This window comes from Crocodylus porosus, unplaced genomic scaffold (assembly GCF_001723895.1).
Source record: "Crocodylus porosus isolate Cpor-Errol unplaced genomic scaffold, CroPor_comp1, whole genome shotgun sequence".
Classification (NCBI taxonomy): Eukaryota; Metazoa; Chordata; order Crocodylia; family Crocodylidae; genus Crocodylus; species Crocodylus porosus.
In genome coordinates this window covers 55,634,521-55,649,305 of record NW_017728886.1, presented here as the reverse complement: position 1 = coordinate 55,649,305, position 14,785 = coordinate 55,634,521, and the positions used below count along the sequence as shown (strand labels likewise).

The 14,785-nt window shown below is 41.0% G+C and overlaps 1 protein-coding gene across 3 annotated transcripts in view; it reads right to left on the bottom strand.

Annotated features, from left to right (window-relative positions):
* LOC109309630 (multidrug resistance protein 1-like) overlaps window positions 1-14,785 on the bottom strand; it is a 48,974-nt gene that overhangs the window by 30,253 nt on the left and 3,936 nt on the right. For all 3 annotated transcript variants that reach the window (XM_019534404.1, XM_019534413.1, XM_019534422.1), the window contains 10 exons: window positions 13,941-14,094; window positions 12,997-13,063; window positions 12,592-12,783; window positions 11,478-11,649; window positions 10,870-10,994; window positions 8,155-8,332; window positions 7,246-7,359; window positions 6,136-6,246; window positions 2,768-2,893; window positions 351-554 (listed from right to left, as the gene is read on the bottom strand). In XM_019534404.1, coding sequence (XP_019389949.1) covers window positions 351-554; window positions 2,768-2,893; window positions 6,136-6,246; window positions 7,246-7,359; window positions 8,155-8,332; window positions 10,870-10,994; window positions 11,478-11,649; window positions 12,592-12,783; window positions 12,997-13,063; window positions 13,941-14,094 — 1,443 coding nt within the window. The remainder of the gene's footprint in view (window positions 1-350; window positions 555-2,767; window positions 2,894-6,135; window positions 6,247-7,245; window positions 7,360-8,154; window positions 8,333-10,869; window positions 10,995-11,477; window positions 11,650-12,591; window positions 12,784-12,996; window positions 13,064-13,940; window positions 14,095-14,785) is intronic.

Here is a 14,785-nt window from a genome sequence, read left to right as displayed (position 1 = left end):
AAAAAAAAAAAAAAAAAAAAATCAGCTGGCGGGCCAGATTTGGCCCTCACGATGTATTGTGCCCACCCCTCATGATTCGATAGACTTCCATCATACTCAGCCCATATCCTGCAGCTTTCGGAAGAAATCTCTCCCTCTCATTATTTTCTACTGGCCAACTGTAGGCAGCTTGCCAATTTTTGCTTGGTTGCCTAACTCTTCCCATATATTGTTTGAGAGCCTAAACTTCTAAGTTAAAGGTTGCAGATTCTGCTGTGGTAGAAAATTTAGGCACAAGAACAGTAAGTGTTGCAATGCCCAAGGCTTTTTGAGGATTTAAACCTAAAGGTATTCAAAACCTCATAACTCACATCAGGCAGTCTTGATACAAAATCAAAAGCATTCGCTTCTTTCGCTGCTTGCTCAATTTCAACATCACTAATATCCTCTCTGCCATAGCGAATATTTTCAGCTATTGTAGTTGCAAACAAGACAGGCTCCTGGCTCACAATGCCAATATTTTCTCTTAGCCACCTAACATTAAGTGTTCGAATATCTCGCCCATCTAAGGTAATCTGGGAAGAAAAGCAAAATGTTAAATGGCCTGCAGAAATCAGTTTTGTTTAAAATAAAAAAAGATGACTTTAAAATAGCTGTTTGAATGGGTTACAAGCATCTGTACAGCAGCTGCTCACATGGTTATATTTTTTAAAAGTAGAAATAAAAAATGAACAGGAGAAATTAAATATCTATCTTTTTACACACTGCATAAACTGGGAGACTAAGGAGCAGGATAAACATATAGGGTAGCACCAGGTACTCAGACCGCAACCTCACATATAAGTCTACTAGTCTGTTAATACTACATTGTCCCCAGGAAATCTGAGCACTTAAAAAAGTCCAGAGCTTTCTTCTGGATTGTAGGATTTTTTAACTTTTTTTTTTTTTAAGTTAATTAACCCTGCCCCCCCCCCCTTATCCAAGAGGCAGTAATAAATTAATCTGTGCTACTAGAACAGAATATACTCCAAATAAGAAAAACAAATATTAAGTAGAGCTGGTTGAAATTTTTTTTTGCTTATTATGAATATAGGTCTTGTCCTAAATGCAAAATTTAATTGTGTAATTTCCTTGTTTTCCAGCAAAAAAGTATGTATTATACTTTGTTTCTTTTAAAAGAAAAAGTTTAGAATAAGAAACCTCTGTTCCTAAAACAAAGTTTATGTTCAGTGAAAATGAAGTAAACCATGTGCAGACCTATGATAGATGTTCTATAACTGGGCTGTCCAACTTCTAGGTAGCTGGGGGCCACATGGACTGCCAGCTGCCTGTCACTCATAAGGCACAGGCTGCAGAATAAGAACTATTTGCTGCACAGTCAGCTCCTTCCTTGGGATCTCTGCCTCAGCAAGGGCAACTTAGTACATGCACACAGCACAGACTGCCTGGCCCCACCCCCTCCCAGCTATACCTGCTGCAAGGACAGCCAACACTCCCCTCTCAGCCACCAAGCAGCTCAGTTCCCCCCACCTTGTCAGCTGCATATGCCTAATGGACAGCCTTTCTGCCCTCCCCTCCCCACCGCAGTGTACACAGCAAGACAGATCCTCCTCCCATCCCAGCTGCGTGCCTACCTGTAGTGCTGGCAACTTGGAACCTGCTTTTCTTGCACAAACCATGAGCAGCCCAGCCTCCTCCTCACCATGTCTGCAGCATGGGCCCTCTGGCCCCCCATGGTGCATGCAGCTTACATCCCAGTCCCCTCCAGGTGCAATGCCACTAGGATGGCCATCATAGAGAACATTCCAGTTTTCTGCTACTCTGTCCTCTATCGATACGAAACCAGATGCCTTTATATCCTCTATTTTTCTCTTGAACTACTTGAAGTAAAAAATAGAGGATATAAGGCATCCGGTTTCGTATCAGTAGAGGACAGAGGACAACAAGACTGTCTTGTATGATGGCCACTCTAACTGCCACATCCACCCAGAGTGTGAGCAGGAAATACAAGTTGGGGGACGGCAGGGAGTCCTAAAGAACCTAGCTGCCATGGCATGATCAACAATGGTGGGGGGAGGGAGGGGTAGTGGCAGTCATGCTGGGAGCCCATAGGCCACCTGTTAAACATTTTGGGGCTGCATATGGCCCATGGGTTGCTAGTTAGACAGCTTTGTTCTGTAAGACAGAGTAGTGGTTCTCAACCTTTTTTTGGATTCTCAGCACCCTTCACTAGACTCAAGCCAGCCCTCCATAATTTTTGTGAACTGTGGCACACACTTTCAAAAACAAATTAATGTATTACAGTGCTTACATCCTTGCAGAGTGGGGGACAGGCCTCAGGAGATAACAACATAAATGCAGGCTAATACTTCACTTATCTCCTCACAGTTCACGGCACCCTTAAAAGACCTGGTGGCACTCCAGAGTGCCTTGGCACCCTGGTTGAGAATCACTGATACAGAGGAAAAGGGAAGTAAATGTTGGAAAGGACTTCTAGGGTCCAGTTCCACTGAGCTACTACACATATTTTGAAATTTCCAGTATTTGGTTGTTCTTGCTGACTGATACAGGAATGCTTGTGGAAGATGAGCAAACACCATTTTAAAAAAAAGTGGAAAAAAAAAAAAAAAGAGTTCACTTTGTCCAGGTTCTTTAATTAATTGTGTAGAATAAGTTCAAAACTAGAAACAAGATTGTAATACATCTTTTTAAAGTGCAGGTTCAATCTATCCTAAAAATTAATGTTCATCTTAGTATTCCTTAGTACCTACAATTCAAGTGCGCTTACCTCTCCTTGGACTGGATCATAGAATCTCTGCAGAAGCTGAATTGTAGTGCTTTTGCCACAGCCACTGGAACCAACCAAAGCAATGGTCTTCCCTGTTTGAACTTTCAGACTCAGACCGCTAAGAATCTGGAAACATAATCTTCATATTTTAAGCTTATCAGACTAAAAGGTAGCTAAATCAATGGTTTGGTTAGAAAACAAATCTGTTAGGATGCTTGCCATCACAAACAAGGCAATAATAAAAGTTGTGGACTTCTAAGAGTATGATGAGCTTGATGGTCTATTATCTCTCCTTTGTTCCCAATCCTGGCTCTGACAGATTTCTAATGACCTTGAAAAATCAATTAGGTTTCTGGTTTGAGATTTTTCTAGTTATACAATGGGATAATACATGGTTATTAACCTTACAGCACCTTGAAGATGAAAAATACTTAGATTCTTTCATTGTAAGCTTGTTTTGTTCTATTTTTTATTTTATTAAGGCTTTTTACCCCAAGCCAAAAACCAAGGTGGGCATTTTAATGACCCTGGTTAGAAAAATAGGACTCAAGATTCAACATCCTACTATTTCTCAGTAAGGAGTTAGTTATGGACCAATAATGCCTTTTAGGCCATTTTCACATTTAAAAATATTTTCTCTCAAAAATATTTCTATTCATTGCATTTCATACACAACTAATTTAGTAACTATTTGGCTGCTATGAGAACCCTCTTCATGAATACCAGGTTGATTTATGATTTTGCTTACATATTTCTTATCCAAAGAAAAATTTAACGAGTTATAGTATTTTTTTTTTCCTTTTTTCACTATACCTGAACAGCTCCATTTCTCTAGTAAACTAGTATTATACATTCTCTGTGATATCTGCATGACCAAGAAAGAACAACATTCTGTATCGGATATTATGCTGTTTCCCAAGACATTGAAAAGCTCATAAACTACCACCCAGTCTTCATCCTTTCTTTATTGGGTGTCCAGGTTACTGAAAATAGGTAGTGTCCTCCAATACCTTTGATATGATTCAGTCAAAACTTGTGTCCTATATGGAGATTGCAAGGTTTTGTACATGAGAAGTCTATGGAAGGTGATGTATGAGAACCAAATGTTCATGCCATTTTCTTACTGCTGTTATTTGCCCTTGACACCACAGGCAGCGAGATACGAGACTGGACTCTGGAAGGGATGGGTAGTAGAGCTGTGCAAAGCCTCAGTCCCTGATTTCATTTGGCGGAGATTCGGCCCAATTCGGTGGCCGAATCTCCAAATCTGAAACTAATCAAGAGACCCTTTAATATCTCTAAACTGGAAATTGGAACCGTCCAAATTGATTTGGAGAGATTCAGAATGATTTAATGATTCAGATATAGACACAGCTTTACTTGTTTTTTCTACATACCTCAAGGTACCAGGCAGCTCGTGAATGCTGCAATAGTAGGGCAGATGGTGGTTCCACAGGAGTGTGGAGGGCACACCAGCATACTCGGCAGCAGACCCAGAAGTGGACCAGAAGCACTTCCAGTCCAATTCTGGGTCTGTTGAGGGGCCCTCCTGCACCTCCCTCCCAGTTTGGCAATTGGTGCCTTCTGGGTCTGGGCGGGCACCTGGGGTCCCCCCACCACCGCTCACCAAGCCAGAGGGGCATGGGGGGGGCCCCCCCAGTGTGCCTGGCAGTGGACCCCAAAGTGGACCAGAAGTACTTCCAGTTCACTTCTGGGTTTGCTGCTGAGCATATGGGGAGGGCCCCTCCATGCTCCTGTGGGATGCTCCATCCACCTCAGCATTGCAGCGTTCACGTGCCACGCTTGGTTCCTCGAGGTATGTAGAAAAAACATTTAAAAGCTGTGTCTATAGCCAAAATCTCCAATTCCCTGAATCAGCATAGAATCTTCAGATTCGGCCGAATTGAATCAGGAACAGTGATCTGAATCAACAAATTGAATCACTGTCCCCGATTTGGGCCGAATCTGAATCCAATACAGCCTGTTTTGCACACTCCTAATGGACAGTTCTTTGTCTCCATTTCCTTAGACCCAGCTTATGCAGTTGCTCACCATACTTTATATCTTCCTGATTGTTAGCTGTGACTTCTCAATGAGGATTCATGTAGGCTTGAGGAGCCATCAGAAGAAGTGACAGAAGAAGTGAAAGCAGTATCCTCAAGTAAGTGAATATATCCAATATCTGGTTATTTGTTTGCAACCTACTAGGATCCCTAGCAACTTCTGAAAGGCCAAGAAGCAGTGGCAATAAATCCCCTTGTTTTGACACAACACTTGGCCTGATGGATTTGAACTTCTGATTATAGAGATGTTAACTGTAGTATGGCTGTACCACAGAGTTGGATATCTGCAATGTGGCATACAGATGGCCACACAATAAGACTACACAAAAAAATTCAGCTGGTTGAGAATATGAAGTGTTTGATAAAAGCTATTTTTTGCAAGCAGGATGTGATGTTCCCTGCTCTGTGATCTATCCTGCTTTCCATAAAACAATTATTTTAAATTGCTTAACTCAATAAGCCTTAACACGAGTTGAGAACTGACTGTCTCAGATCACTTCTCCCCACATAAGATATTAGAATAGTTGCGATCTTTCCAAGCACTGAAGCTAAAAACACTTCCTGAAGGCAATGTGTGCTTGGTGAAATATCTTGAACTGTGATATTTGCTTCTGATTTAAACCACCAGAGCCTGCACTTAAACCCTGATTCCTTTATGGTTTTCCTAGGATTTTCCAACAGAGGAAAATGATAAGCAGACAGATAGTGGCAGTAAAGACAGCAAACTAGTTTTTGACATTCTTTCCTAAATTATAAGTAGCATATATATTTTCAGGGATTGGTACAGTTTTCATAGTTTGTAGGGTTGGAAGGAACCTGAGCAGGTCATCAAGTCCAACCCCCTGCCGTGGGCAGGAAAGAATGCTGGGGTCAAATGACCCCGGCTAGGTGATTATCCAGCCTCCTCTTAAAGATCCCCAGGGTAGGAGTGAGCACCACTTCCCTTGGAAGTTGATTCCAGATCCTAGCCACCCTGACTGTGAAGTAGTGCTTCTTGATATCTAGCCTGAACCTACTCTCAGTCAACTTGTGGCCATTATTCCTAGTTTCACCTGGTAGTGTTCAGGGGGCAAGGGACTCTCCCATTCCTTGCTGGTTCCCCCTGGTAAATTTATAGAAGGAAAATCCAGCCTTGAACTTGCAACTCTATGGCCCCAGAGTCAGCACACTCTCCTCTAAGCCAGACAAGTAGGACTGCATTTTGTTTAAATGCTTCAAAATAAATATATTAAATTGATACATTTTAATCACATGCAGGCATCACAATTTCATTATTACACTACTATATTTTAAAAGAATACTTACTCTAATATCAGGTCTTGATGGGTAACTAAAATGGATATTTTTGAATTCAATTTCTCCTATGAGCCTCTCTGGTTTGTATCCTTCTTTGTCACTGCTATCTATAAGACGTGGCTAGAGAAAGATTTTGAAAATGTATTACGAATTTTTATGCTATTGAAACTGGACTTTTAACTAATACATTCTTCTTCACTTCCTGTCCTCAACCATCATGTTATATGCAGAACACTATTACATAGTTTTTCCATTTCACCCTAGAAAATGGTGTATTTCAATGGAATGCAATCCCTTGGTGGCAAAGCAATTAGGATTGAAAGGCACAACAAATAATACATGTTATTACATATACCTGTCAAATGGGAACTTTTTAGAAAATGGAGGTGGTGGGATAATTAAAATTTTCCAAATTGACTGATTTTGCAGATAAGACATTTTCAAATACAAAGCATTATCCAAAATCCCTCATAACAATTGGTCAATAACTGGAATATCTGAGCAATAGTACCAATGTTTGGGTAAAATTCTACCCTTAGTTATACATGTGGAACTTTAGAGAAATTAGGAAGATAGGACTCAGCCTTTTGTTTTTAATCTAATAAAAAAACCTGCATTTTATAATTTAGTTACCATCTTTTGCATTAAAAGATATATAACTGCTGTTGAAAGAAGAAAGAATTAGTTACTAAGAGGGTGCATCTACATATACAATGAATGAATGAAAGAAGAGGATGCATCTACACATGCAGCATCTACATGTATGCCTGGGACAGCAAGTACTCTGCTGTAAAGTAGTACTGTCCCCAACATTACTATCCTACAAGTTTACTGAACCCTAATACTGGTGCATGGTGTAGATAGTGACATGTTACTGCAGAGCTAATTAGTCTATTCTGTAGTAAAGTGTATTCTTCTTCAGCAACCAATATTGTTATAGCTTTTAGGAGGATTGTTCATTTCTAAATCAAAAGCTAGTTAGGTGTAACAGAGCTAAGGATTCAGGTTCATGTTTCCTAAACATGAGTCAAAATGCCATAGTTACGTTTTGAGTTGTAAAAATCTGTTACAAATGAATCTATGTTATGAGTCAGAAATTTAAGCTATATGCTTAGCTACCTTATTAATAATTTTGTATACTTCATAGGCAGCACCACGTGCATTGGCAACACTCTCCAAGTTTGGGGATGCCTGTCCAAGAGAGAATGTGCCAAGGAGCACAGAGAAGAATACCTGTAGGGAACAAAAACAGGAGCTGTAGTTAACAGGGATTCTAGATCCTCACTTTCCTTAGTGGAAAATGCCCAGGTAACCTTGTAAGGACTCTCTCAGGAAAAATCCAAAAATCAAAACCCACAATTACTGCTGCATTCTTTCAGTTCCCTTTGCCCTTATCCTCATGCTGAAAGATTGTAAATGTAGCCGTTATATGCAACCATATGCTCTTTAACTGTTTGAACAGCGTTTGTTTTTGCTGTTGTGGAAGCATAAGGCAACAACAAAGAGGACAAACAGTGAAAATAAACATCTTTTTCCACCTTTCATTGAATTAAGAACTTTTTTCTTCCTTAAAAAGGAATGAAGCTACTAGTTCCAAGTTGAGGGCCCCATCCTGCAACACACGTGCTTAAGTTTATGCATTGACAAGTTCTAATGAAGTAAAGGAATTCAAGCTACTTAAGAGTACATAACATTAAACACATGTTTAAGTTTATTTATTCATTTTCAAATAATCCCCAAATATCAGTAACAAAGTAATTCCTTTCAGGTTTTCTTTTTTTAAATACAATCTGACTATGTGATTAAATAAGCTATCCTTTAGGCAACTTTGATATCTTAAGGACATATCCAGAATCTCTGTTGAATTATATTAAATGCATCTTTAACAGTTAGTATAAACAGATACTTCAAGTTTTACTAGGTACTATGCATAGTTACATATGGTACTTAAAAAGCAAGCATTTTCTCCAATTCATTGACAATTTTACAAAAGGTTGCTTTGCCAGTTAGACTATACACTGTGCTTACAATTAATACTCTCCCAATGTCATAGTTTTCTCTCTCTTCCACTGTGAGCTTGGTTCCATACCAAAATGCAAGAGCATAAGATCCAAATATAAGAAACTGAGAGAGACCCAAAGATGTGTTGGTGGTGATGGACTTTTTCACTCCAATACTTCTGGCATTCTCTAGGTTAGCATCGTATCTGAAAACAAATCATGAAATGTTAACTATAAGTGCCTGCACATCATTTATATTGGAATTCTTCAGTTTCCTTTCACACTTACAGGTGTTTTCTTCCATAACATTCCATCGTTGGACATAGTGAAAACTGATAGGTTAGTTCAGTGGTTGTCAACCAAGGTACACGTAGCCCTAGGGGTACCTATAGGGAGTATTCAGACTTAGGTGTCACTGCTAAATTCCATGTGTGAGCACAGCTACAGCCCAGCATGCACGCTGCTAGGAGAACAGCCGGGTCTGGTTGGTAAGTATGTTGTGAGGGAAGCGGCTGGGGGGAAGGGGCAGATCGAGGCCCTGGTGGTGGGGGAGGGAGTTGGGCTGGGGCTGGTTCAAGGGCACCGGACTGAGCCACACGGGAGATGGCTCCCACCACTGTGCACATCCTGAGAGGGTATGGGGGGATGTGTGCCCCCAGATCTGAGTGGGACAGGGTGGGATGCCACTGTGGGCTGGGACCAGGGCTGCACCAGGCTGTTCCCAGCAGAGGCTGAGCCAGGCTGTGCTCTGGGTAAGAAGCGGTGGTATTGGGAGGGGACTATGGGAGGGGCTTCAGCCAGCCCAAGGTTCACTGTAGCCTCCCTGATAGCCCCCTTCTGGCACTGCCCACCCCAAGCTCAGCCTGGCCTAGTCCCCTCCAGCAACTGCCCAGTGCCAGCCCAAGCCCTCAGCTGCAGCCTGCCCTGCCTTGCACGCAGAACCGGGGGCACATGCCCCGCTCCCCCATGCCGTCCTGGTGGTACATGCAGTGGTAGGAGCCAGGGTGGAGTGTGGGAAAGAGCTGCAGCTTGTTGGGGGGTGGGGTAGTAGCTCCCACCACTGTGTGCACCCTGGAAGGACACAGGGGCATGTGCCCCCATATCTGCACAGGGCAGGGTGTGATACCACTGAGATGGGGCTGGGGCAGCACTGGGCTCTTCCTGCCTAGGACTGGGCCAGGTGGCGGCAGTGCTGGGGGAGGGCTATGGGGGCTGTAGCCACTCCAGAATTTGCTGTAGCACCCCGATACCCCTTCCAGTACCACCACTGCCTGTCCTGAGCACAGCTCTGCCCAGCCCCCGCCTGGAACAGCCCAGCACCAGCCCTAGCCCACAGCAGCAGCCCACCCTCCCTCATGTAAATCCAAGGACATGTGCCCCCGTGCCCTCCCTGGGGTGTGCATAGCTGCATCAACCAACTCCCACACAACTCAATCCTGTGCCCCATCCTGGCTGGGCAGACCCTGCCCCAGCCCCACTCGCTTCCCCACCACTGGGCCAGCCTGCCTTCGCCCCATGCACAGATCTGGGGGCACACACCCCCATGCCCTCCTGGGATGTGTGCATCAGCAGGAGCCACTACCCACTCCCTGCACTTCCTGGATGAGCTGCTTGAAGCTCTATCTGGCACTCTGCCCTGGCTGGACAGCCCCAGCTGCAGCCCCACTCCCTCCCCGTCACTATGGGGGTCTCAATTTGTGCCCCCTGCGCACCCCTTAAAAACATATAATGGGGTACCTTATCTGGAACTTGGAGAGAGAAGGGGTACACTTGTTTAAAAAGGTTGGAAACCCCTGGGTTAGTTAAAAAAAAAGTGTTTCTTCTTCTTCCATATCCTCTCTAGTCTTGTAGTTTTCTGTGTGAATAACTGTTCACGTTCACCACTAACCCTTTTGGCACAGTATATTGAAAGTTTTGTACATGTTCTCACCCAGATATGGAAACACGCAAAGTGAGGGGCAAGACTGAAGCAGTACGAAAAGGTATCCTTGAATGATTTGTAATGGATTCCTTTCATGAAAGATGCTCAGATACCATTGGAGTAATACAGATTAGACCAAATAAATAAATTTGCAAATAAGTTTTTTTTACATCTTAAGCACTGGTTTAAAACAATGTTGAAGCCCTTTGTAAAGAATTCCTTTAAGATTGTGATCCAAGGCAGCTTAACTATAAGCCCATTAGTCAATTAATTTCAATAGAAGTGCGCATGTGCTTAAATTAAAAGCACTTGATGGCATGCTCAGCTGAACTGGAGGGTCCAAATCATTTGGCCCCAGGGAACTTCTTGTGGGCTGGATGAAGTACTTCTAGCAGCAAGGCAGTGGCTTGTTGGTACAGATGATAGAGCTGCTGCATTGGCATGGTTCTGGAACCGAAGGGTGTATACTGCTATGACTCACCCCCACATTTTCCCCCTTACTTTTAGTCAGTGGTGACCAAAGACTCCAAATTTGGATGTGGACAAAGTGGGGAAGGGGCAAGCAGTGTCCACTCTCTGAATTCATGGGGGTGCAATTCAACCTCTGTGTGGGCTGCATCTTAACCATTTGTAGGCCACATGAGGCCCACAGGACACCTGCTGCAAAACAATGAGCTAGAGGGATTTCTTCTCTATCTTCATATTAGACTTCCAGTTGTCTGGGGGATAAATTGACAGATCTTTTGTGATTTTTTTTTTAAAAAAAAAATAACCCAATATTTTTAAAATATTGAATACAAAAGGTTTCTCTCAAAATCTTACCTTGCTTGTGCCTTCTTTTGTCCATTAAAAGCAACAACTGTCCTGATAGCAGTCAAAATTTCTTCTGCTACCGCTCCTGCTTTAGCATAAGCAGACAGCTCTTTTACAGTGAGTGAGGCCAAGCGCTGGGAAGTTTTGTAGGGAAAAAATAATTTCATTAAAATCTATTAAAGAGCTTTATCATGTGCATTATTAAAGTGCGTGCCAATGGTAAGAGTAGAATCATGAAATCTGGAAGCAACTGAATTCAAGTTCTACCTGTGCTTAGAAACTGGTATAATAGAACTTAGACAGATTAAAGATAATACCATTTCCTCTTACCTTACTACTTTGCTTCACAGAAAAACAAAACCTTAAACATATAATAGTAATTAGTGAATGTTTTTGTTACAAATGATACCCATTAAAAAAAGTCACAACTCACAAGCATCTCCCCATGCATTTTACAATGCTGTACATTTCCTGTCAATAGAAATAGGTGGCAGAACGTGCCGAGATGGGGTGGGGATCCTCTCCAGGCTTTGTACTCATGATGCTTTGCATGTATTCCCTCTTTTTCATTCAAGAAGGATCATAATTATTAAGTTGTCCTTCCCCCCAGTACTTACCATTGACCAAACTGCTGCTGAGGCAGCAAGTAGAGGGCTAACTGACAAAATCACCAAAGTCAATTTCCACCCGTGGACAAATCCTATAATAATGCCCGTTAGAAAGGTGGCAAAAAATTGTACAAATATACAGATCTTGTCTCCAATGCCTTCATGGATGCTATTAATGTCACTGGAAATTAGAAAAGAAGAAAAACATTTGTTAAATTTGATGAATGTCTTCCTATCACATATGTTTCTGTTTTGCTGAAGAGATGACCATGCATCATAAATTTAACTATCCAGATCATTGTTGTGGTAAAAATTCTAGATTTCTGAACAGCACTATTAGCTCCTTGGAGCAGCCTCCCATTTTTACAGCTCATTTGCCATTTGTAACCTTAGGATCAGCAGCAGCTGCTGCCATTTCCAAGTTCTCCCTTCCATTGACTGCTGAAATTTGAAGATACGAAGCATGAATATCTTAATTTTGCATCCAATGCAAGCACACTAATCAATACATTGTTATTACATAGAACCACTGCATATAATATTAAGCGTTTTTCTGAACATATAAACAAACAGGCTGGATTAGTGTCATCCTCTTCAGGATTCACAGTTCCCTAAACTGGATATATTTTTTCTACATGTCAATCTTAAATTGCATAAAATTTCTGTACTTGCATGTACCTCTCAATTATATCCAGTGCTCCAAAGCGCACTGAAGTCAGTTTAAAGACTCCAAATGACTTCAATTGGTTTTGGATCAAGTTCAATGAGAGTATGCTGACAAATGATAAGAGTACTTTTATCTGATCTAATGTCAGGGTTTACAGTGTTTCTAAACTAGCTAGAGACAGCACGGCTGTTTATCTGCAGTTGCTAAATAGTTCATAAATATTACAAGTCAAATGTTAGACAAGTAGTACTTGTCATGACATAAACCTTTGCAGTGCACGTGTCACAGAAACTCAGCAAATTAAGTGAAAACTGGTAACTAATTTCCACTTCAAATAACTGTATGTTTCAGGTTTTATTTGAGAGGTTCTTGAACACTCTTTAGATAAATAAGAGATAAAAATTGAGATATTCTTCTAGATGTCATATTCATGGTACATAAATAAAGTCCTCTCACTCTGTTAATCTGGTATTCAAGGTTCCAATCTGGGTGGTATCAAACCAAGCCATCTCTTGGTGAAGCACTGCAAAAAAAAACTTTTGTCGGATTCTTGCTGTCTGTCTTGTAGCCGAAGTCAAAAATGTCCACACTTGGATGGTGCTCAGTATCAATACAGCAGAACCAATAGCAACATAATAGTAGGCAAACCTGCAGTTAAGACAGTAAAAGATACCTGAGATGTACTGTACCCTGGGAGAGAAATTAAGATGTATCAGGCTAAATTCTGTCTTCATTTGCCCATTTACAAATATGCTAAAACTAATGGAACGTGTTGAGGATAGCCTGTAGCTGAATAGAATAAACAACAAAATAAAGAAACAAGAACATGCTATTCTTAAGAAAATAACTGGGGATTCTTACTTTGCCATTTCAGCTTCTATATCTACATCTGGAATTGGAGCACAAGTAGAGCTATCCAGCGTAGCAACTGGAAACAAGAAAAAAAAGTGTTATTACTGAATTAACCACCAGGTCTCATTCAAGGAGATGACACTGTACTCCAGATAACAATTCTGTCGATTTACAGCTTGCATTGCAGCCAGCAGCCTTGCAGTAGAGGCACAAACCAGGCCAAACTTTTGTTCACAAGGTCACTGTAGAGTGATGTCATGGATTTGATACACTGTGGGCCTGCCTGCACTGTCTCTGGTGTGCTTGTTAGGCTTTGAATAGGCACCTGTAGAAGATGTCTTAAAGCTATTCTTATTAATAAGAGCAGAAATGAAGCCAAGATGCACAAAGAGCATCTGTTATTCAAATGTTTACCTTTCTGTAGAGAAATGCTGTTTTTCTGTATATATTAACACTGTTTTTTGAATTGATAATGGTTGCACTCAACTTACCATGCTTGTAGCTAGACTTTTTTGGGAATTGTGCATTTAAAAACAACTAAAAAAAAAAGTGCAAGAAGCAATATATACATCTACTAGAACAGGGGGTTCTCAACCTTTTTGGATCAGTGTACCTCTGGTGGCTAGATGCGGAGCAGTGTAACCCCAGTGGCCAGATGCAGAGCTGGGGGGGGGGAAGATGGGCAGATGAAAAAGATTTCCCACATCCATTGCAAATAAAGGCAAAATTTATCTATGCAGACTACTTTTCAAGGCAAACCCATACATTACTCAAGTACCACCCAAGCCCCACAAAACCAAGATTCCAGTGGCAGCTTAGCCATTTGCCAGCTGTCTGGAAAGACAGTTGCTCAAAAAAAAATGCAATCCTATTTATATCTGGGGAAAAAAAAAAAAAAAAGAGGAAATTAGACCCTAAAAAATATCCTTAGAAATTTATCTTTGCTTATTTACCTTCAGAGATATTTCTTCCCATGCCACTCTTCACAAAGCTGTTTGTCATCTCTCCAAAAACAATGATCATCAGTGGCAATCCAGACCCATTCGCTATAGCTGCAATCAAGCCCACTATCATCAAAATGATATCCAGCCAATCGGCATAGTAAAACTATATGAATATTAAAGAAAAAGGAATACATTTATTGCTAAGAATTCAAACATTTGCCAATACTTCACTAGGCATAAAGAACAACATTTATTTTTTACATAACAGTATTCACACTGCAGGTATGCAAAAGCATTTTATGAAGATATGAGTTCAATCGCAGCAATGTAGTGGCTATGAAAGCAAATACAACACTTTGGATGCACTTTGTAATAGCACACACACATATCTTTAAATCAATACTGAGGAAGTTAAGGAACACTGGCAGGTAAGCAAGGTTAATCTCTTACTCTATAGAGGAAAAAAAAAGAATGCACCATACATTTTTTCCATAGTGATGACACCTAATCAGTAACAGATACATTGCACTGCACTAAATCATATGTTGACTGAGATAAAACCTGTTCTTGTTTACATTTTGCATGTAATCAGCCAGCATTGCTATTACCCATCAGAAATAGTATGTAGCACTTACATGTTTAAGGTTCATCTAGATTTGAATGTTACTCAAGATGAAAGTATGGTGAATTTAAATTTAGCTCAATAACTCTTTGTGGAGACATTCTTATTCTAGAATAAGAATGCTTTTTTTTTTTTTTTTTGCCATTTAGAGCTGTGCTACCCAAATGTTCCTCAAGAAATACCGCTCTTCCGATCTCTCAAGATGAAAGTATGGTGAATTTAAATTTAGCTC